Source organism: Marmota flaviventris, chromosome 20 (genome assembly GCF_047511675.1).
Source record: "Marmota flaviventris isolate mMarFla1 chromosome 20, mMarFla1.hap1, whole genome shotgun sequence".
Taxonomy (NCBI): Eukaryota; Metazoa; Chordata; class Mammalia; order Rodentia; family Sciuridae; genus Marmota; species Marmota flaviventris.
The window spans coordinates 8,528,035-8,552,319 of NC_092517.1; the positions used below are offsets into that span (position 1 = coordinate 8,528,035).

Here is a 24,285-nt window from a genome sequence, read left to right on the forward strand (position 1 = left end):
CAAATGGATTCACTGTCTCGTTCAGGGAGAAGGATTTAAAATATGAAATCTACAATGAAGTTAAAAAAAAATCTCTGGCTTAAGTCTCTTTGAAGACCATTTCCTTAAGGAGAACAAAAATACGCTCCACCTTTACCTGGTGCCTATTGAATAAATTGTGATTTAGATTTCAGTGCCCTTTGGCTTTGTGCTGAGTAGTGCTTCACACTCTTCTTAGATTTTGACTCTGGTGGTCCTTGGGTCCCATGGTTAGGTGGCAGGTGGCAATTCTGCCCACTAAACTCTTGAGTTGCTACGGGACAGATTCTGTGTTCTCACAGTGTTTGTATCCTCAGCTGGTTTACTTTTGTAAACCTCTGAATCGCGAAAACAACAATGGCTAAATTTCCAACTTTCCTAATTCCTGCGAAAGAAATCATTATGAATAACGGTAATTACTATGATTTTATCACATGATTGTGTTATGTAAAAAGATAAATAAAATTAGATCTGTTCAATGATGCGTTTATTAATTTTTGTATCCTGAGTCCTCCCTGAAACCAGAGGTGGATGTAGTAATGGCTGGGAGATGATCGAGGTTTCTCTGGATGGTCAGTCAGCTTTCCCACACTGTGACAGATGACCTGAGAAAATCCACTCAGAGTAGGAAAGGTTTGTTTGGGTACTTGATGCCATTTTGTTTTTTTCTGGGCCTGACGGGGAGGCAGAACAACATGGCAGAGAAATGCTCCCGGTGATCTGCTTCCTCCAACGAACATGCTGCTGCTTAAGTGTCTACCACCTCTCAATAGTGCCACCCACTGGAAACCAAGCCTTCCACCATGAGCCATTGGGAGCAGCCCAGTTCCAGACGATAACACGCTGCCCCTCACTAATGTCACCTTGTCACCTTTTGTGAGCTCGTGATGCCCCTCTTTTCTAGTCTGTAAAAATGGAAGGTAACTAACCGGTAGAACTGTTGTTAGGATCTCGTGAGGTAGTCACCTTACAATGTTTACCCAGTTGACAGCAGAAAGCAAGGGGTAAATGTCCCCTCAGGCTGGTGGGTACAGCCACATGGTTCATAGCCCCCCACGACACCTTGAGTCACAAGGGGTCCTTCCATCTGAAATCAGGACATTAAATTGTTTTAGATACCAATAAAGTGAAGTGGCACTTAAGACCCTCCCATTTGGGAGGGTAAGAGAAAACACACCTTTGAACAATTGTGACACTTGATTAGATATGTCTTGAGTAATAATTGATTTTTTAATTTGTTCCAATTAGTTACACAAGACAGTAGAATGCACTCTGACCCATCATACGTAAATGGAGTGTAACTTCTCACTCCTCTGGTTGTACACAATGTGGAATCACACCGGGCGTGTGATCATAATGCACCTAGGGTAATAATGTCCGGTTCACTCTACTGTCTTTCCTAACCCCGTGCCTCCTTCCCCCTCCCTTCACTCCCCTCTGTGTAACCCAGAGCACTTCTGTTCTTACCTGGCCGCTCCCAATATGGTGAATTAGCATCCACATATCAGAGAAAACATTTGGCCTTTGGTTTTAGGGGGATTGACTTATTTCACTTAGTGTGATATTCTCCAGCTCCATCTATTTACCAGCAAATGCCATGATTTCATCCTTCTTTAAGACATAGTAGTACTCCATTTTGTGTAATTTGCCACATTTTCTTTATCCCTTCATCTGTTGAAGGGCACCTAGGCCAGTTCCATAATTTGGCTATTGTGAATTGAGCTGCTACAAACATTGACGTGGCTGTGTTCCTGCAGTATGCTGGGTATCATCTTAGGAGTGAGATAGCTGGGTCAAATGGTGGTTCCATTCTAAGTTTTCTGAGAAACACCTTACCGCTTTCCATAATGGTGGCACCAATCTGCACAATGTGTGAGTGTGCCCTTTTCTCCACATCCTCGCCAACATTTCTTATTGCTTCTCTTTTCAATAATCGCCTTTCAGACTGGAGTGAGATGAAATATTAGAGTAGTTTTGATCTGCATTTCTCAATGGCTAGAGACGTTGAACATTTTTCATACGTTTGTTCATCAGTTGCATTTCTTCTTCTGTGAAGTGTCTGTTCATTTCCCCAGACACCTCATGTACCAAGTGCTTATTTATTGCCTCAAACTGTCATCTTTGGGTTCATGCACATCTTATCTCTCTAAGCACACTTGACCTCATTGAAGGAAATAGGACTTCATTCCAAAAAGAGCCAGAAGTGTGCCTTCCCAATATTTAACAAAGTACACAAGAATGTCTCAAGAACTCTAGGTGTGTATCTATTTGTACTTATATATACATTTATAGTATGTGTGTAATTATAAAGACAGTGTGTGTCATCTTCTAGGCATATATGAATACAGGGAAAGGAGTATAATTGTATACCATGGAAGGGCTCGTGAAGTGAACAGAACTGTTACAAAGCATGCATTTTCACCAGTGCACACCTGTAATCCCAGAGGCTCAGGAGGCTGAGGCAGGAGGATCGCAACTTCAAAGCCAGCCTCAGCAAAAGCGAGGTGCTGAGCAACTCAGTGAGGCCCTGTCTCTAAATAAAATACAAAATAGGGCTGGGGATGGGGCTCAGTGGTCGAGTGTCCCTGAGTTCAATCCCTGGTACCAAAAAAAAAAGAGAGAGAAAAGAAATCATGCATGTGCATTCTGATGATGATGTAAAATTACAGAGGAGTTGGTGGAGAGGCCACAATATCTTCAAATCTCAATTTCTTCACCTCCATCTGCACCAGACAATTCCAGTTGAATCATCTGGAATGATGGGCGTGTTCTCCGTCTGTGGTAGTCACTAACGCTGTGTGGCTATGGAGCACTTCAAATGTGGCTAGTCATGTCTCAGGAACGGACATGTGAATTTTTCTGAACATTAGCTATTTTGACTCTAAATGGGTGGAAAGTGGCCACATTAGTGGACCATCTCACTATAGAACCAAGGAGCAAGGGACAGCGTCAGTATGAGAAAGCCACATTCAGATCGCCTGCTGCAGGTGCTCCCAAGGGTGACTTTCCGCTCATCCCTCTTTTTTGGAAAAAGCGACCCTCTCCCACGATATCTCAGAACTTTAAATCTTAAACGCGTTTCCCTTTATTTCTCCCAACAGATCTTGAGAACTTTAAGACAAGGACGAGGAGCACGGTGTCCGTCCGCCGAGGTCAGGGCATGGTACTGCTGTGTGGCCCGCCACCCCACTCTGGAGGTACCCATCCATGCGCTGCCGACACGTGCACATCTCACTGGCTGCTATTTTTCTTGCAGAATATTCTCCCCCTCGGCACCGGCCAAGGGGACAGTGTCCTTTAGAGAGATTCCCAGAGTCCCTTCCTGTGGAGGAAGAGCCATGGCGTACACCTCCCAAAATCAGGATAGGGAAATATCAGATTGTGCAAAGGTTCCTGCCCACGGCTGCTTGCCTGGCTCAGGGGGAAAGTCACCTGAATCAGTCAGAGTCACAATCTGCGCTAAAGCGTCCAGATCTTGTTACCACTCGATTGGGTTAAAAAAAGAGAAAAAGAGAGGCCTGTTTCACTTGACCTCTCTGCTGGGGAGGAGCAAGAGGGATCTATGAGCGTTTTTTGCTCCCAGCAAAGGTGGGGCATTTTTCCCTCCGACCACCAATTCTCCAACCTTCTGGACACGGATGGGGTGCCCCGTGGCTCCGTGGCCATGCTGACGCTGACTACGCAGAGTGGAGTTGGTGTCAGATCCCACAGAATGGAGGCTGCAACACTGGGTCCCATCAGGTGACCGTGGCAAGCTTTCGACAAGCTATGTCTTCTTTGGGTTTCAGAGTTTATGAGAATGGTAGTTTATTCAATGTCTGTTGTGGGTTTGGAGGTGAGGTGTCTGTCCCCCCAAAGCTCCTGGGTGAGACAGTGCAAGAAGGTCTGGAGGAGAAATGGTTGGGTTGTGAGAGCCTCAACCTGACCAGTGAATGGATCCCCCAGTGGGGGGAACTGGGTGGTGACTGGAGGCAGGTGGGGTGTGGCTGGGGGAGGGGGGTCCCTGGGGTCCTGCCTTTGGGGTGTATATTTTATATCTGGAGAGGGGAGTCTGTCTCTCTGCTTCCTGGTCACCATGTGGGCTGAGTCTCTCTGCCACTCTCTTCCGCCATGATGTCCTGCCTCACCTCGGGCCCTAGGTATAGAGCCGGCTGTTCATGGACCCAGATCTCTGAAACCATGAGCCCCTAAATTAACTTTTCCTCCTCTACAATTGCTCTGGTCAGTCATAGCAATGAAAAAGCTGACTCAAACAGTGTCCCTTTACCCATTTATGTTAGGGATTCTGTAATGGATAAATATGAACGGCCAGATAAAGAGAGGAAGGGCAAGAGCCTGTGGGCACCGGACACAGATGTGAGGTTCCATTATTTAGGCACAATGGATCGAACCATTGGCGGATGATACCTGAGCTCCTTAGGCAGCCCCTCTTCCTCTCCCAGAGGCGGGGCGTGGGTGGTCAAGTGGAAAGCTCCAACTCTCTGGTTATATGATTATTCCCTGTGATCCAGCAGGTATCTATGGGGCCCACCAACAGCCACCTCACTAGCGAAAATGCGGGCGTGGTTATTAGGAATAACAAAAGGTGCTTCTTTTCATCGAAATCCCTCGGAAGTAAAAGGGGTTTAGCAGATTTGTGCTAAGAACCCAAGGGGGGGGGGAATCAAATATCTATTTCTTATTAACCACAATGACTCATTGTCAGACCAAGAACCAGAGTCAGGTTGGTCACAGAATCCAAGATGGCTTTGTGGAGACCCAGCCACTAGATCAGTTAGGGATGTGTTTTGAGTGTAAAAAACTGAAAACCCTACTCACTTTGGCTTAAATGCATTAGACTTTGTTGTTCTTATATGCAAGATTGTCACATATATACGATCTAAAGCTGGCATGGGTGTGTGTGTGTGTGTGTGTGTGTGTGCCCAGGTGTGGAACCCAGGGCCTCACATGGCACTCTACAATCCTTATTCGGTTGGTTGATTGATTTTTGATACTGGGCATTGAACTCAGGGGAGCTTAGCCACTGAGCCACATCCCCAGTCCTGTTTTACATTTTATTTAGGGACAGGATCTCACTACGTTGCTTCAGACCTCACTAAATTGCTGAGGCTGTCTTTGAACTCGAGATCCTCCTGCCTCAGACTCCCGAGTTACTGGAATTGTAGGCGTGCGCCATCACCGCGCCTGGCCTAACACAGTCATTTGAGGGTGTCTTATAGGACACAAGCCCTTCCTCAGTTCCTTCTCTGAGGCTCTTAGTGTGCGCTCTGGCTGAGGCACAGGGTCTGCATTCCCATCCGGAAGAAACAGAAAGAGAGCAAGGATCAAAGGCAGAAGTTTTTCTTCATTTCAATTTACCTTGATTCTGAAGAGTCTGCTTTGCCTGAGAACCTTTCCCACATCCCATAGATCACCCCCGGGGGGCAACAGAGACGGAAAAATCAAGTACTTCCTGCAGATGCTTTCCTATCCCAAGACATACCAAGGTTTCATTAATAAGCACAAACATGGAGAGACATTAGGCAACTTTCCGTGTCTGTGCCAGGGACCTGTGATGACCTCAGAGCCAACATGACTGCCCAGAGAGGGTTCAGGGGTGCGGAGGTTTGACAAGGAGGGATATCAATCAGGATCCCACAGAGGAGTGTGATGACTGGTTTGATCAACTCCACTCTTGCTGATTGAGGCTGACATTTACTGTGACACCTGCTGTCCCCATTATTGCCTTAATTTTCTATCTGGCCCTTCCATGTGATTGATGGAACCAATTTCGCAAGCTTAGAATTTGAAAAACACCCTTTTCTTTTGGTCAGATACTCAAAAGCTGTAACTCTTCCTTTCCATCCATCCACCTAACATTTCTATCACAAAATAACCATTAGCAAAATCTCAGAAAGGCTTGCACGTGAAGCATGTGGTACTCGGAGGCAGCTTAGACAGGAAGGCTCCCTGAATCTGGATCAAGAATGTGGAATTGTTAGGTTCTCTGGTTTTTGGAGATGAACACTGTATCCAAGTCTGATTGTTGTCATTCATGCTGGGGAATTTTTTTTTTTTTTGTCTCTTTTGGACTTGAGTAATTTTTTATGTTAGCCTCAGAAGCACTAAATTTGGAGTATAGGTGTGTATTCTTGTTCCAGTTCTGTTTCAGGTAATTATTTGAAAGCAAGCAAACATCTTCAAATCTGTATGCCTCACCCTATAAGTGAAGAGATTAAAGGGATCCTCAGATCCCTAATCATCACGTAGTTATTGCTCAATAAAAGCTAAGACTCTTCTTTGTGGAATATGTTTTGCATTATGGAAGGTCTGTCCTTTATGTAAGGAAGTCACTTCATCATGGACATACGTTTGGATTCAGGAGAAATTTCCTCAGACTCACGCGTCTCTTCCGCATATGAAATCTGATCAACATAAAAATGGAAGCTTTTGCTGGTTTCTTCTGTTCTACCAGAATGTTAAATCTCTTGTAATGTGGCGGCAACCCAGATAACTAATCTCGGAGGTATATTTGCAAAGCCCCGCTCCTTTCTGGAACTTATGACTTCAAGAAAGTTAAAACACAGGAGTGGGTGTTGCACAGTGAGCCCCCTGAGCATCCTGCCCTCGGAGAAATTTATTCCACATTCCCACAGACATCTCCTGGAACACGCTCGTCTCCGCGGGCAGCAGTTGGCAGCTCTGAAACCCAGTTCCTGGGGCTGTGCTGACATCCCTGACAGTCGTGATGGTGAGAGATGGGGAAATAAATATTCTCATTATGGGCGCTATTAGAGACCGTGTGTGCTCAGAGTCACACTATGAGCAGGGGGCAGGCTGAGCAAGGAGATTTTTCAACAAAGCAACAAGGAGAACCTTCAAGCTTGGAGCATCTCAGGCACCCACCACTTTGGGGCAGTAAGGTCATTGTCTATCCGATGAAGTCTTTCCCTGACCCCGGTTATGCAAAAACCTTCCAAGTAAACTGTCCAGCCTCGATTCTCTCATTTCTATGGCAAGCTGTGAATTACCCTCAAAGCTGGCAGAGTCACCCCAAGCTCCTGGCTGTACCGTGCATTTTAGAAACCAGCATATGGTATCCCAGTTCCAATTGCAAAACATCATGCGGAGGGAAGGAAATGAGTCAGCCGTTTATGATATCAGTGGGGTGCTCAGTCATGGCATGAAATCCATCGTAAGGGACATTGCCTGTCCTGCTGCAAAAGCTGTACCATCTCAGAACCTCTTCAGAGAACACGGACATGGGCAGCCGTCAATCCGTTTTGAAAGGCCTGGTCTTTCCGACACGCCAGCAGTGGCTGTGTGTAACATCTTTCTCGGCTCTTGGTTTCTGTCGATGAATTCGGAGATGACGTCACGGCATAGATTTTCACCATTGGATGTTGAGGCCAACACGGAAAGGAACAGAAACCATGCTGGCTGTCTTTGGCGCTCCTTTCCATTGGAAATGGAGTTTCTAGAATGTTCTAGAATGTTCCGTCTGCGTTCTGCCAATTCCTGCTAAATTCATTGAGCACCAGGGATGCATGACCTTTTATGGAAGCTCTTATTAAATAGGGACAGAACTGAACTCCTAGGAGATTCTTCTTTCCAATGTTATTTAAAGTTCCCCAACTTTTCATCAGGGAAATTCTTACACACTGTCCATCAAGGGAAGTTTTGATCCCATACCTGGTTTTTAATATGTCACCAAGATCCTGGTTACTCAAAAGGTGGGTCCATGGACCAGCAGCACCAGTCTCATTTGGGAACTGGTTAAAAAGAGAATCTCAAGACTCCATCCAGGGCCCAGGATCCAAACTTGCTTGTAATAAGATCAAGGGTCATAGGTTGGGGGAGCCCTGAGCTCTGTCTTGTTGCTCCTACACGTGCCCCACCTCTGGCTGCTGGTGTTGGGCAATTTTAGATTCACTGGGGCAACCTATTAAAACCAGGGGTGTTAAGGTTTTGATGTAAGGTACCTCCCCAAAGCTCCTGTATTTTCTGCAGAAATATTCAGAGGTGAGATGATCAGACTGTGCGGGCTGGAACTAATCTGTCCACCCTAGTTTGAATGACCTGGTGGTAACTATGGGCAGGTGGGGCATTAGGGGAGGAGGTGGCCCTCTGGGAACTGTCCTGGAAGAGTGCATCTCCTCCCCCCCCACCCCGCTCTGCTTTTTGACCCTGCCATGAGCTCTGAGCACCTCTTTTCTCCCACCCTTCCACCATGATGTTCTGCCTCCCTTTGGGTCCCGAGCAATGAAGTCCGCCATCTATGGACCGAGACCCCGATCAACTTTTCCTCCTCTAACTTGTTCTTGTAAGGTATTTTGGTCACAGTGACACAAATCCCTACAAACTGTCCATCCAAGGAGATTTTTCTTTTATCCATACCTTTCTTTATACGTCACCAAGATCTTTGCTACTCAAACTCTGGGTCCATGGACCAGCAAGAGCACCACTCTCACCTGGCCAACTGGTTTGAGAGACAGACTCTCTGACTCCACCCAGGGCCCACAGAATCAGAACTTGCTCCTGGTAAGATCTCCCAGGGATCATATGTTGGGGGAAGCCCTGAGCTATGGAGCTGTGTCTGTGGCTCCTACCCAAGCAGAAGCACCTAGAATCCTTTGACTTCACGTTTTTGGTTGTACCCAGGGGAAATCAACAAGGAAAAGATGACCAGATTGTCTTGGGCATTCCTATTTAAAATAGCCTGTGTATTTGGCCAGCTCTTACTCTATTGTTAACGGTTCAAGAGTGACTTTTTTTGAGGCTTTATTTTTGAACTGCAAGGTGCTATCCTTTGGGTTCTAAGTATCACTGATGTCTAGTTACGGAGCCCACCCGGCATCTCAGGGCCCCCTTGGATATTGATGTCCACCTAGCTGGTGATTTGAAGAACTTTCCTACAGGAAGCAGCCCCTGTACTTCCGACATATTCCCTCCATTCATTGAAACTTACAAAGTCCCTTCCGTGTGGTGTGCGCCTCCTCCTTCCTGGATCTTGGCTCCCAGATTACTCACACTGTATTCAGATAGCTGAAGGAAGCTTCCTCTTTGTCCTGTAGATAAAAAAGACATGATAAATGTAGCAGCAATCTGCACCATTAAAACGTCCACACATCCTTGTCTCCGTCAGATTTGGTGGGATCGTTTTCATCGGCTTGAGCTCACATCAAAGTTACATCAGAAAACTATTCGTCTCTGATAATCGGTGATTCTCGGTTTACCTTCGCCTAACAGCTCTCGGGGAAGCAAATGCTTCTCACATATATCTTCTCAGGGATTCCTATGGAATTTCTATCTATCAAGATAAACTGGTCATGCTCTGACACCGTGGCTTTATAAAAATGCGGACTTAGCTATTCTTCTGATATTTAAAAGTTGCTCTTGAATTTGCTCAAAATGACCATCGAGGTCAACTCTATCAATAGTCTTCTCACAGTCTAAGCCCTGCGTGATTTTTTTTTTTTTACATCTGGATTATCTGTTTAATATGTACAAATATGTGTGCGGACTTCATTTCATCTCTTGAGGGGGAAAAAAAAGGTATAACGTGACCTTAGGAGGAGTCAAGATTAAAAAAAGTACATATGAGATTACGTTGAGTAGTCAGGTTTTTTTTCCAAATTGACTAGGGAATATTATCTTCTACTTATCTCACATGACATTTTAAGCACAATGTGAGATATTAAAAGTGGCTGTGAAGTTGGCCTTTGACTTAATTGTCACGAGAGGCTGTAGGAAGAGCTAGCCCTCCTAGGGCTGCGTTTTGATCTTTCTCTGCTCATAATGGGATCCTGCTTGCGGGGGCCTCTGGGAATGAGGAGGACCCAATAATCCCACTTTCCTTGTGGCATTCATTGCCCGTGGGGAGATCAGGGCAGGTGCCTAAATAGGAACCCAGTCTTAAAAGTACTTAATAACAAATGATAAATAATGGTGTCAGGATCGCAAGTCTTTGTGGATGGGCCCCTGCTGATGTAGCCAAGCCCCTTTCATGTGACTTGAGAAGTGACTTCCGGGAGAGATGCCTTACCCCTTGGAAATAATTTAAAAACCATAGGTGCCCAGTAAGTTAAGGCCAGCCTCCTTGGAAATCAGCGATTCAGAAGAGGCTCTTTGATCATGGAGGCAAAATGTGGACTTTGGCCGGATGTGATGGCGCACGCCTATAATACCCGCAGCTCAGGAGGCTGAGGCAGGAGGATCGCGAGTTCAGAGCCAGCCTCAGCAATGATGAGGCGCTCAGCAACTCAGTGAGACCCTGTCTCTAAATAAAATACAAAGTAGGGCTGGGGATGGGGCTCAGTGGTGGAGTGCCCCTGAGTTCAATCCCTGGTACCAAAAAAAATGTGGGCTTTGTGATGTGGACATGGAACCCCGGGAGATGATGTTTGAAATGTGTGTTTGGGTGGCACTGAACTACTGCAGCTGGACCATTCCTCAAGATTTTTGGGGATCGTCTGTCTTGTTTGAAGCTACAGTCTATAATGTAGTTCCTATGGAGGACACCGACCTACTTCTTAGCCAGGAAACTTTATCTATTCCCCTTAAATAGATGTCTCTCAATTCCATGAGAAAAGGCTAACATTTAGTTAGAGATAGGTCAAGCACCCTCCTACAGCATCTTTTTAAAAAAATAAATGGGGAATTAATACTCCTAAATCTTGTTTGATGTCCCTTGACAATGCTACTATGTTCCTTTGAAAGATGAACTTGGACTCATCAGAATGGGATCCATAATTCCCCCCTTTATCTGTCTTCCCACCTTGTCCATCAGAGGAGGCTCCAAGACATTAGAGATGGATCAGCCTAGAAGAATGAGACACAGGGAATGCTCTCCTGCATTTATTTAGCCTCCTCTTCTACCCACTGAACAGAATAAAAAAATGAGACACATTGATCAGCGGCTACTTTTTATATATTAGCTGACCCAAGGGCTGGTGGAGAGTTGCTTATTTTAGGGGGACAGGCTACGGGGAGTATCTGTCCTAAACACCAGGCACAGGATGCCTTTCCCTCAGCTGTGGGATCCATTAGCTCAAAAGAAGTCAGCAAAAGGAATTGGGGCCAGTCACCTGCTTCCCTGCTACAGCCTGAGACCGGAGGTGAATATTCCTGAGGTCACTTACCTCATTAAGTGCATTCTGTGCAGCCACGGACATGGTCTTCGCCTTTGAACTGACCTGTCGACTCGATTTAAACTTGAACGTTTCATGACTGTACTTCTGACTGCCTCCATGTCAAGGCTGTAGGAAAAACACGAGTTTGTCTAAGTAACAAACATTCCCCGTTCACCCAATAATTCTGCACCTTCTGGTGAGCCCTCAGTTTCTTAGATTAACCCCGAAGAGGATTGCTGGTTGTCTTTTTAAAAAAGTTCCCCCAAAGTAATAGCTGTCTACTTCCTATCTTAAGTCTTCTTTTATTTCTACCCAAAGAGGTGTTTAAGCTGTTGTTGAAACTATAGCAAGTCTAGAAATAGACTCACCCACTTAATAAACAGGAGTTAATGTGATATAATTCATTCCGTTGCCTAAAAGGATCATTTAATTTTTTAAAATGACTGGTAAATTTTAAGGAATTATTTTTTCTATCTCTTCTTTCCTTTCATGCAAAGGTTTCCATGTAACAACTCTAATTAGTTAATGATGGCCCCAATTTCTCCACCTCTCTCCTGACAGTCACTCTATACTTATTTTCATAATAGATACAATGTGATCTGTAGATTTTTTAAAAAATTCTTTTTTAAGTAGTAGTTGCACAAAATACTTTATTTGTTTATTTTTATGTGGTGCTGAGGATCGAACCCAGTGCCTCACATGGGCCAGGCAAGTGCTCTACCACTGAGCCACAACCCCAGGCCCTGGATATATAGATTTTAATCCAAGTGAGGAACATCTCTGTTTTCTTTTCAAACATCCCCACCCCTTGAAAATAAAAAAATAATAATGATAATTAATTTTTTAAAAAAGATGATCTCTAGGTCAGATCTGTAGAATTAGAAATTCAATGATTAGGGAAAGTCAGAGGCAAGCATATTAGTATCAAAAGGAATTAGCAACCAGGCACAGAGGTGCACGCCTGTCATCCCAGCAGCTCAGGAGGCTGAGGCAGGAGGATTGCAAGTTCAAAGCCAGCCCCAGCAAAAGCGAGGCGCTAAGCAACTCGGTGAGACCCTGTCTCTACATAAAATACAAAGTAGGGCTGGGGCTGGGGCTCAGTGGTGGAGTGCCCCTGAGTTCAATCCCTAGTACCCCCCACCTATAAAAAGGAATTGGCCTTTGGAAAGTGGGTCCATACCCCTGAATGACCAAGCCACTGCAATCCCGCACAGGCTGAACCACAGGCAGAGGCCAGGGGCCTCTGGCCTAAAAAGCAGTGAGGGACGGTCTCATGTGGGAACACAGGCGCGCGCTGGGACATGAAGGGTTCGGAGATGTGAGAAGCACATGAGGCACCCACGGGAGAGCTACCGGGGAGGTACCAGTCGGAACAGAACAAATGATCAACCCTGCTCTCTCAGCAACATGAAGCCGGCTGAGCGTTTTATAAATAATCCAGGGGACAGTCACCGCGGGATACGTGGAGCCATTCTTGTTTTGATGCTTGCTGGAAATAGACTCAAGGATGCTCATCTTGGCAGCTAAGAAAAGAAATGAGCAGTTCCAGCAGCGATTCCCGCAGCGACTCAGATTTTTGGTCAGGTCCATGCATCATGATGCTGCGTGGACCTAGGCAGGACAGCCATGCGGCGCTCTCACAGTGAGGACACGGGGCTGTCCTGGAAGTTGAGAGAGACTCTGGTGAGGTGCTCAGAGGAGGCATGGGTACTGTGGTCAGGGATCCGGATCCCACGTCTCTTAGCCACAAATAAGAAGTTGAGCTTTTTTTTTTTTTTTTTCCTGGTACATCTATTTTTAACTTTCCGAGTTTGGTTTTCAGCTATTTGGGAATAGAATTATAGAAGTGGACCAAGTTCAAGAACAGAGAATGCTGTCTCTGTGAGCAAGCTAAGTCCCCTCTCAGACACAGAGAATATTATAGCATCTTGTCTATGGATAGGGTCAAATCCTTTGATTCTGTACAATATTGTATGAATATTGGTTTAAAAGAAAAATGATTGAATCAGCCAGGCATGCTGGTGCCTGTAATCCCAGCAGCTCGGGAGGCTGAGGCAGGAGGATTGCGAGTTCAAAGCCAGCCTCAGCAAAAGCAAGGCCCTAAGCAACTCCGTGAGACCCTGTCTCTAAATAAAATACAAAGTCGGGCTGAGGATGTGGCTCAGTGGTAGTGCCCCTGAGTTCAATCCCCAGTGCCAAAAAAAATACAAAGTTCAATTTAAGTGGCTCTGTATTTATCAAGGACAAACGGTGTAGGTGAGACACTTACTGGAACAGTCAAGCAGATTCGAGTTTACCATGTTCGCTGATGACTTGGACATTTGTAGAATAATTACAAAACTCCAAATGAAGTGGTTGCGTTTAACAGAGAGACCGACTTAGCCTGTGTTATGGACTAAAAGAAATGTTGAGTCTAATTCAGAGGCTGATCAGAGCCTGTTCAGATCTTGGGGACATAATGGTTGCTTAAAAAAAAAAAAATGAATTGCCATTCTATGCAGAACCCAGAAAGATCTTGCCTTCTCTGGCTGTAACACACCCTGTTTTTTTCTCACATCCGCTAGTTGCAGATTAACACATTATCACAATCTCCACCATCAAAATTAACCCCTGGAGAGGAGGGGTGTTATAAGAACGCTCCACAGGAATTCATAGATCCGCATGGCAGGCTCTGCTGGAGCCATAGTTAGAGCTGATTATGTGGCATTTCAGAGCTCGCCAAAGGCTGGCTCCGTTGTGAAATAACTTGGAATTTGCACACTTTCTTATTCTTTCAAACCAACCCATATTCTAGGGAGCACCTTGGAAAGACCAAGTTGCTTAGGTTATGGGTGTTCGAAGCTGGGTTCTGGTCATTTCACACAAAGCGAGCTTGCCTTTTGAAAAGACAAACGGGGCTTTTAAAACAACACCAAGTCGCTCATTTGCATAGCACATTTCTTCCTTCTGTAGTTTCTGCCTGCTGAAAAATGAGGCAGGTCCGAAGCACCTCTGAAATCAGCACCTCGCTATGAAGAAGGGCATTTGTGCACCTTCTCTGGGGGTCTTGCTACCTTACAAAGTTATTCTATCTGCTCCCTCTTTCTCTCATGCCCAAATTTCTAGCTGCAAGGCAGCACCACTTCTAAATGTGGAGCTTTATTTTAGTTTGCTTTCATTCTGACGAGTTCTAGTGAAATACAGAAATTTGAATTTCAAGGGTGAGGAAAATAAGTGGCTTTTTTTTTTTTTTTTTTTTTTTTGGAGAGCAGAGATTGATCCCAGGAGTGCTTAACCACTGAGCCACATCCTTAGCCCCTTTTTATTTTTATTTTTATTTAGAGACAGGGTCTCGCTGAGTTGCTGAGGCTGACCTTGAATCCTCCTGCCTTAGCCTCCCGAGCCACTGGGATTACAGGGTTGCACCTCCGTGCCCGGCAAATAGATTGTTTTTAAAAAGTAAAAAGAAGTGACTTTGGCAGAACTGATGAGATACTAAACCTTGTAGTAGATGCAGCAGATTCAGGACCAAAATGGTCCTCCCATCTTGTGGCCTCTAGATCTGGGTGGAAAAGGAGGGTAATCAGATAATCACACTGAGATAGGTGCTCTAGGTTATGGGGTGAGGGGGAGAGAGGGAGGGGAGTCAGAGAAGGGTCCCTTGGGGAAGTATTTGTGGGGGTCAGATTGATGTAGGACAGATGAGGCTTAACAAAAAAACAGGTTTATTGGCTGTGGCCAGTCCAGAGTGTGGCTCATGCCAAAATTTTGTCCTTTCAACAATGAGTCTAGGAATTCTTTGAACTTTCTACCCGATGGGAGGGTAGGAGGAGGGGCTTGGAGGTTGACATTTTTGCAAGAATCTACATAAAAGTATTTTGGGTTTTTTACTTTGAAAAAAAGCAGAGAGTGTTTCTCTCTCTCTCTCTCTCTCTCTCTCTCTCTCATTAGTCAGAGGTTTCACCACAAAAGAAAAAGTAAGCATCATGAACTTCGTGGCCAAACTTAGATTTTGCAAGACAGAGCCTCAGGAAATAGGAAGTCTAACCACCTTTGAGCTCTTTTGCAGAAACCTTTTGCTGACATTCTGTTAATAATTATGGTGAGGTCTCTAGAGAAGCTTAGTTAAGATTCTTTGGTGGAGGGGGATGCGCCCCTATAAGATCCGAAGGATTTAGGGGTAGAAGGGGAAGACGATATGACCGGCAAAGCAACACTAGACTAGTCTAGAGCGGGCAGTTAGTCCAACGAGGTTGACCTCACACCTTCAGTGTGGACACAGAGGAAAGCTACAGTGGTTACAGAAGTATTGGAACGTTCTATCTTGGACATCATTACTCCAAGTACATACAGGAAGACACGAATGGTGTGACTCTACGTCGTGTACAACCAGAGACATGAAAAACTGTGCTGTACATGTGTACTATGAACTGGAATGCATTCTGCTGTCATAGATGACAAATTAGAAATGAAATGCATTTATTTAAAAGAAAGAAAGAAAGTTCTATCTTGGCTCCTCCAAATCTTATGACATTGGTAAAAGCCCAACACCAATAATTTGGAAACAGAAAATAGCCATGAAATTGCCTCAGACTTGAAGATCTAAGGTGGGGATTCAGAAGCCCCATGCAGCGTGTTGGAAGAAATGAAGGATGCATCCTTTGGGGGGGGGTTGGTGACCCCAAGTCCTGGGTGGAATCACAACCCATGTTCATAAAGAGTTAAATAGGAAACCTCCATCGTGGGATCTTGGAAGATCCCCAGTGATGAAAGGTACAGGAAGGAGGGAGAAATATCAGAAGAAGCAAAACAAAACAGAACCAGAAAAATAAAATTGCCTCTGAAAGGGATTCTATCAGAAAGTAGGATAATTCAAGGAGGCAACTCTTGTGGTTTTTTTCAGTCAAGAACAAGAAACCGTGGATTCCATGAAACAAATATGATCGTGGAAGAAGCTCCCTCCAATACAGACGGAGGTTTGCAGGGAGTTGGAAAGGTTAGAAATGAAAGAATTAAAATCTGCGACGCAGAATCCGTGAAAAGGCAAATGAGCATCGTAGAAAATGAAATTACTAGTAAGCATGACCAGCTAGATAAGGCTTTGTAAAGAAGGCAGAATGGAGGGGATCATGATCAGCAAGCTGTGTAAACATGGCAATTAGGGAGAAGATTTCCAACGTGCATGTCATCTCTGGGATTCATAAAGGTCCACACTCTGTGAATACACCCTGTCCTATCATTAATACCGTTGCAGCCCATTGAGTTTTGAATAGTAACAGCATATTGTGCTGCTTCCTCTTTCAGAGAAAACAAAATGTGATTATAACCCTCCTTTTAATAATTTGGGAAAATAAGGATGAAGGTAGGAAAAAAAATAACAGGGTATGTATCTTCTAAGTTGTTGGAGAGGATAAAATCATACAAGTTGTAATCGGCTTGTTTAAACACAGACTAAAAAATAAAGATGTGTCCCCCCCCCAAAAAAAAAGCACGAATGAAAATATGACATATGTAACAGTAGATAGGTTATGGCAGAATATAAAGTGATTTCACATCCATATTACATCAGAGAACCTCAGATACGGTTAAGATCTATATAATCTAACCAACCTGTGATGGCATTAAATAGCTATTCTACTAACAAAACAGATTTTTTTTTTTTGGAAAAAACTTTTTTAGTTATAGATGGACACAATACTTTTATTTTATTGATTTATTTGTATGCGGTGCTGAGGATCAAACCCAGTGCCTCACGCGTGCTGGGCGAGCGCTCTACCACTGAGCCACAACCCCAGCCCCCAAAACGAATTTTAAAAAGAAAAAAATATAGAATGGTAGAATTATGAATTTCAGATGAAGCATTATTCACACGCAAGAACTTTAAATAAGCAATGGTGATTTTTTTAAATGCCCCCAAAACAATGAAGACATTCCATTTATGTTATTTTAAACACCATAAAAGATAGGGTCAAATAGATAACACCAAAAATTTAGAAGTACAAGGAGAAACCACTGATACATTGTTATTGAACTTGATTGGTCAAGTAAATAAAAATAAGGATGTGAAGAATTAGAATAATCTGCTGTGAGTCCCTGTCTCAAAATAAAATAAATTAAAAAGGATAGGGATATGGGTTAGTGGCAAAGCATCCCTGGGTTCAAACCCGGATGCAAAATAAGTAAATAAATAAAATAAAATAACCTGACCAAGATGGCAAAAGAGGCAGTGGTCTCACTCACAAAAGTTTCTAACACATGCTGGATAGTGTACATCAGGAAATATTTTAAGTGCTTTGGCAGGTATTAACTCATTTAGTCCTTAGAACCACCTTAGAAAATAGGTGCTATATCTGCCATATAGATGAGAAAAGAAAAAAAAAAGTGTTCAAATAAATATGATGTTTCTTAGCATCTTATGCTATATATTTTAGAATATGTATAGAAAACAGGGTAAAATTTCAAAAGTATAGAATCTCAATAGAAACAAAAGAAACAGGATGTGTTAAAATTCCTACCCACATTTCAGGTTAAAAATATAAAAACAAAAATTGAAATAAAAAGTAAATATTTTTTTACGTAATGAAAAGTTAAAAAAAAAAATAAAATAAAATGTTCTTGCTAAATAATAGCCAGCACCATACTTAGTAGAGGACCTATAGATGAATAAGAAGGAAACAGTGTTCATGATTATTGAAGCTAGATAATGATACCTGAGGTCTCATTGTACCAAGATTGCTTCTTTTGTTATTTGAATAGATGTCAGATGTTATTTAAATATATTTTTATTTCCAACATTCCTTTTTTTTTTTTTTTTTGGTACCAGAGATTGAACCCAGGGTCACTTGACCACTGAGCCACCTCCCCAGCCCTATTTTGTATTTTATTTAGAGACAGGGTCTCACTGAGTTGCTTAGTGCCTCGCCATTGCTGAGGCTGGTTTTGAACTCTCAATCCTCCTGCCTCAGCCTCCTGAGCTGCTGGGATCACACTCATGTATGCCCCCATACGCAGCTGATTTCCAACATTCCTTAATAATGAATTTAAGGTTTTTAATTTACTTTAGGGAATACTTTTTATAAATTCATATTTGGGGCTAACATGCAAATTCCTATACCAAAAAATTTTTTTAAAGAATATGATTGAATTTAGTGATCTCCCATGTGGCCATGAGGGCAGATTTTACATGGTTTTCCAAAAGAAAAAGAAAAAGAAAAATCTTATTGCAGCCTACGGAGGAAGGAGCTATTTCTGCTGTCTAGAAATTTCCGCAATGCTTGGACACATGGGTCTCCTGAAAATCGTATAGCTCTTCTCTTACTTCATTTTTTATTTTATTTTTTATTTTTTTCCATTTCAAAATCACTCCGAATGCTCAAGCTGAAATAGATGTCCTTGCTACCTTGCCTTGAGAGATGGGTATCGCTGGAAATGCCAGGGTTGGCAGGAATCCGCTTTGCTTCTGCCTGGGGCTATGCTGACTCTCCCGTGGCAGGCCCTTGCCGTGTTACGGGGGCAAATGTGCAGTGATGTGCATGAAGTCTGCTCCCAGCAAGGCTCAGACGACTTGACTTGACTTTCTGCAGGAAATTTTTTTTTTAAAAAAAAAGACAGAAACACCCCAGTTCCCGGATGGCACCGTAGCCTAGTTAAGAGAATTGCTCCAGGGGATCGCAGAATGCCAAGCGGACCCGCCGCTCACTTACAGGTTAGAAAACTTTAAATTCAAGTGGACGTTGCTTCTCTTCTCATTTCCATACTTATCTCAACTGGGGAAGTTGGGTGTTGGCCACAGAAAAAAACCAACCAGTGAAATACAATATAGAGAAGATGGGAGAAATCTGTGCTCCCACCCAGGCCTGCAATTGCTACTGTGTGAAGTCTGCCATGTTCTCCTGGATAGCAGATACCATACCCAACTTGCTCCATGCTGGTAGACCTTTTGCTTTTATTTTCAACAAAATCCAATGTATCCAGCAACAGTTTTTAACAGGAAAAAAAAAAAAAAAATATATATATATATATATATATATATATATATATATATATATATATATATGCAATTAACATAGGTGATCTTGTCATGAACTGGCAGATAGCTCATAAAACAGAAAAATGAGAAATTATATCCCAACTCTGTAGGATATAGCAAAGTACATAAATGCATTCTGCTGTCATGTTTGACTGATTAAAACAAATTTAAGAATTTTTTTAAATAAGTGAATATATTTGAAAAAAACAAGAATTAACATCAAGTGTGAATTTAATGCAGAGGCTCAGGACTAAGCAGGCTAGAGGAAAGCAGAGAATGTCCTTCCCTCAGTTTTCTAATCATGAACACCTTCCTTCAGGAAACTACATAGAAACCCCCCCACCTTAAGTATCCCACGTGACCTCTCCGGTTTGAATATCAGAGTCCATTCATTGAGCTTACAATACATAATGCTTTCCTGTGGTTCTGCTCATATTTTCAAAATGACAGTGAATGAACCCATTAAGATAGAACCAGGTAAAGCTGGGTGCAGTGGCACATGCCTGAAATATCCCAGCAGCTCTGGAGGCTGAGGCAGGAGGATCACAAGTTCAAAGGCAGCCTCAGCATCAGCGAGGCCCTAAGCAACTCAGTGAGACCCTGTCTCTAAATAAAATACAAAACAGGGCTGGGGAGGTGACTCAGCAGTTGAGTGCCCCTGAGTTCAATCCCCAGTACCCACCCCCCCCCCAAAAAAAAATAGAACCAGGTAAGACTCAAGTTAATCCTCCCTAATCCTGGCTTTAAAAACTCTGGTCTTCACTGTGCACAAGTGTCTTTAATCTAAGCAGTAAGTAAAGGGTCCTCCTGATCACCTGTTTCCCTAGGGTCCCCAATACTCTTATTCCAGCAGAAGCAGAAAAACATTGTAGAATATATGAATTGAATAATCAAAATAAGAAAATAATAAAGTTAAAAGAGTTTCTGTCGACAGACGGCAAGAGTAGATTTGCCTTTCAGACCCTGGATGTCTTTGGAAAAAAAAAAAATGAAGGACTATTCTGGGGGTTGACCCTGGGATGTGTCATGGATGCATGGCTCTTGTAAGCTGTTACCTCTTCATCACCCAGGAGCCCAGATCTTGAAGCAGACTAAGGATCCCCTGCTGACTCTCTGCTCCGCTTGCAGTGATGCCTTGCACACATCTGTCAGCCCCACCTCCCACGGGGACCCTACGAGGTTGCCAAGCCTGACATCCCCACCTTAACCGCACGATGACTCTCCCCCATTAATATTGGACTGTCCCCGCTGCAGTAAGCTCCGAATTTCCTCCCCAACACCAGCTGCTTCTCCTCTGATGTGCCACTAGGCCTGTCATCGGAGAAACAGCCGAGAAAAGGCATCCGGCATCTGTAACTCACAGGGGGTCCGTGAAAATTAAAGCAGGTAGATTGTCCTCTCAAAAGAGAAGTTTCTGGAAATAACTAAGGAATGAGTGTCCTGCTAATGGCCTCCTTCCCCTCCCTGGGCAATTTTTTAAAAATTCACACACACACACACACACACACACACACACACACTGATACACACCTCCTAAATTTTTATTTAAGAGCTGCATTAGTCATGGTTGATACTGAATTCTTGGAGAAAGAGCACAATTATTTTGAAAACACCGATTCTTTCTGAATCTGCAGATGATGTGTCCTAAGATGTGACAGCTAACTATGGGTGAAGATGGGTTTTCCAATTAATGCTTTCGAAAATTCTCAGGAGTAGATGGAAAATACTTTTTTAAGATTCGGGCTGAAAGTCGGTCCATGTATTTTTAGACACGGGTAAAAACAAGAGATGGGTTACGGGGAGGCTGGGAAGACCCCTGGGGCTGGTCAGCTTGTTTTTACTTTGATACAGAAGGAAAGAGGGAGAGGGAGAGGGTGGGAGGGAGGAAGAGAGAGAGAGAGGAAGAAGAAAGAGGAGGAGGAGGAGGAGGAGGAGGAGGAGGAGAAAGGAGGGGAGAAAAGAGAAAGAAATGAGAGCCACCAGGGGCTGGGGGTGTGGCTCAGTTGGTAGGGTGCTGGCCTTCCGTGTCCAAGGCCCTGGGTTCAATCCCCACCACCACACAAGAAAAAAAAAATGGAGGTGATCAAGTCAGGAATAGGTGGACCTTGTAGGTGAGTGATTTTTTTTTTTTTTTTTTTAAATCTCCGGAGCTCATAAATACTGGAAGATTCATTGTTTCTCTGGGCAGATCACCTGTGAATTTCCTATAGAAGTAACTTCCCCTGTTCACAGCATAGAATAGGGCTCCAAAAGTTTCAGAGACCACTCCACCATCAAACCAAAGTTCAGGCAGATAGGGGACAGCAGAGGATCAAGAAGAATGTGCAGAACTAGAGAGCACACGTATCATCAAAAAAGGGGGCGGCACGTGGTGACCCCAGGGTACCCAGGGGGGCGTTCTTAGCTCAATGAGACAGTCTGATGGATGTGATTACAGTGTTCACACTTGGTGACTGACTGAAGGACCAGGAAGTCTGTGTCAATGGTGTCCTTGATGGGATCCCCTGGAGAAGTTTCATCAGTAGTGCAGGGACATTTTGGCTTTTGAAAAAAAAAAATCTATTTTTCCATGGGTCATCTCAGGAGCAAAGAATTCAAACTCCTGTCACTAAATGCAGAGACTCCTGATTTATTTACGTGGTGCCTATCTTAAATAGGGGCCAAGATCTCTTGGAACATTTCAGTTGGTATAGACAACTTCCAAAGTCCCCACAAGTGACCCCCACCCACCCACCCACACACACAGCCAAATGAATCAAGCCCGTGCTGGGGCAATCACACCTTGACAACATTGCACTCTTCCAAGGTGGTGGTTCACCTCATCCGTTTCCAGGGTTACAGAGTCAGAAATTTGCATTTGCCCGTAGAGAAGGAGTAAGGATTTTACAATTCATCCACAGCTGTCGTGAGTAAGCCTAGATCTTTCTATTGAAGTGTTCAATCTCCAAATTTTTGAGCATGCACAGGAGAGTATTGGACGGAAAGACAGAAGACCTGGGTTCTGGAATTCTAGCCATTAGCTGAGTGACCTCCCTCTGTGAAGGTCTTGCATGAAGTCACCCAGAGGCTGGTCCTGGGACTCTCTTACTCTTTACTAATTGCTAAGGAAGTCTTCCTAGCGATAGATGCGCTCTGTGCCTAGCAGCCTATTTCAAATCTCCTTTGGCTTTTCTCCTGGTCAAATTATATGGGAAACCAAAGAGAGATTAAAAAAGAAAACAGTCTGGGACTTTCAAAATCATAGATGATGGATGCGCACCACCTTATCACCGTATTAGATTTCTGAACAAAGATACTAAGAGGGATGATGCTAACTTGTAGAATCTAAGCCAGTGTATTTGTCTTGGTTACCATTAACCAGAGAAGTTAAGTCAAAAAGGTTATTTCTGGGTGCCTTTTAACGTTGAATTCAGTTTTGCAGAATACTGATATATATTCATACATGCCGTAGAGATTTCAATGACTAGTTGCTACAGTAGTAGTTGAAGCTGCTCCTTATTGTGACGTCATTATACATTACCTCACTCAGGTATCTTTATTTTTCCGATCCTGCCATCAACCCCTTAAGATATAATATAGTATAGCCCTCATTTATACATGCAAGAGAATCAGGAATTTTTTTTTAGTATTCCTGCTATTATTTCATTTGCAATATCAAAAAGATCTGGTCGATGATTCCCTCTGTAAGTCAGCAATGAAGAATGAGTTTATCAATTTTCATTCTGGCTCCAAAATCAGATCTATATTTGGCCGGAGCTCTAAGGCTATGACTATTTCTTCGAGGCTTTTGAAGAAATCTTAATTTTTTGTGGGTCAGAGTCTCCTTGCTATGTGCTAAAAAAAATGTGCAGTCCCTAAGAAATAGAAGGAACTATATGTTAAAAGTGCCTTGCAGATATTGGAACTGCGTCTCACTCATGGTAACATAGGCATTAGTGGCATTAGTAAGAATGTCGTTTTTCCTCCATTGACCACACTTCACCAAGGAAATGTCCCACAGATGATCTGGTGCTAGGAACAGGATCTAATCTTTGACATAGCAGTAAGAGCCTGATTGGAGGTGTTGAATACCGGCTCTTAAAGACTTGCTGGTGCCTATTGAAATATATGATTTTAAAACAGGAAGAGATTTCCTTATTCAACTAAAACAAATTAAAAAATGCAGAAACTAACTCACCCCGTCTTTTTTCTTTTTCCAAGAACACCTTCGAGAAAATATTGAGCCTTTATCCAACATTTAAAACATTTCTGCTGAGCACTGGTGAAGTCGTCTTAAGGAATATGTCCTTCCAGTAGGTGTTGAGTTTATAGTTTTGTAAATAACATTCTCTTGAAAAGTGTGATAAATGAGTTGTATTGGGGCCAGGATTTATGAGGAGAAACCAGGAGAGTGGATGTTGGAATCATCCAAGTAAGAGATGTTAGTGCCTTTGTCTTAAGTAGTAGCAGTGGTAATTGGTATTTGGGGCTCCTTTCCCAGAATCCAAATAAAAGAATCTTTCTGGGGCGCTGTTTCAGGTCACCCTCACCTACTTGTACTGTAGACTCCATCCCCCTCACCCAGCCAAAGAATTTTCTATAACCAATTGTTTTTCTGTTCCCTGTTCCGTTTCCAATCCTTTGTTCTCAGAGGAGCTAGAACAATCCTTTTAAACCCAAGTCCACTCATGATTCTCTCTTGCTGAAAACCCTTGAAAAGACTTTGAGAAAAACATCTAAAATCCTTCCCCTGGCCAACAGTCTCTATGAACCGTCTCATTCCCCCCATCATTCTGTTCTAGCCACCTACTGTCACTGAAAGACACTAACCCCGTCTCTGCCCACGGTGGGTCTTCCTCTAACACACCTGTCCCCACACCCCGTGGCTGGCAGCCTTCTTTCATTTACGATCTCTGCTCACTCTCTCCTCTCGCCTGCTATTTCTAAAACAGCACCTGTCATTCTCCAACTCTTTTGTGGTCTTTGTTTTCTTGAGAGCATTTAGCGCCACAGGACAGAATTTTCCTTTTTAAAAACATTTTAATTTGTTACGCGTGACAGCAGAAGGCATCACAATGCACGGTATACATATGTAGCCCCATTTTTCCCATCTCTGGTTGTACACAGAGTCGAGTCACATCCTGTGTGTCTTCATGCATGTACTTAGGG

At 43.5% G+C, this 24,285-nt stretch overlaps 1 protein-coding gene across 2 annotated transcripts in view; it reads left to right on the top strand.

Annotated features, from left to right (window-relative positions):
* The window catches only part of Cntn4 (contactin 4), a 432,714-nt gene that overhangs the window by 213,281 nt on the left and 195,148 nt on the right, over window positions 1–24,285 (top strand). For both annotated transcript variants that reach the window (XM_071605984.1, XM_071605985.1), the window contains exon 4: window positions 3,120–3,215. In XM_071605984.1, the coding sequence (XP_071462085.1) occupies window positions 3,120–3,215 (96 nt within the window). The remainder of the gene's footprint in view (window positions 1–3,119; window positions 3,216–24,285) is intronic.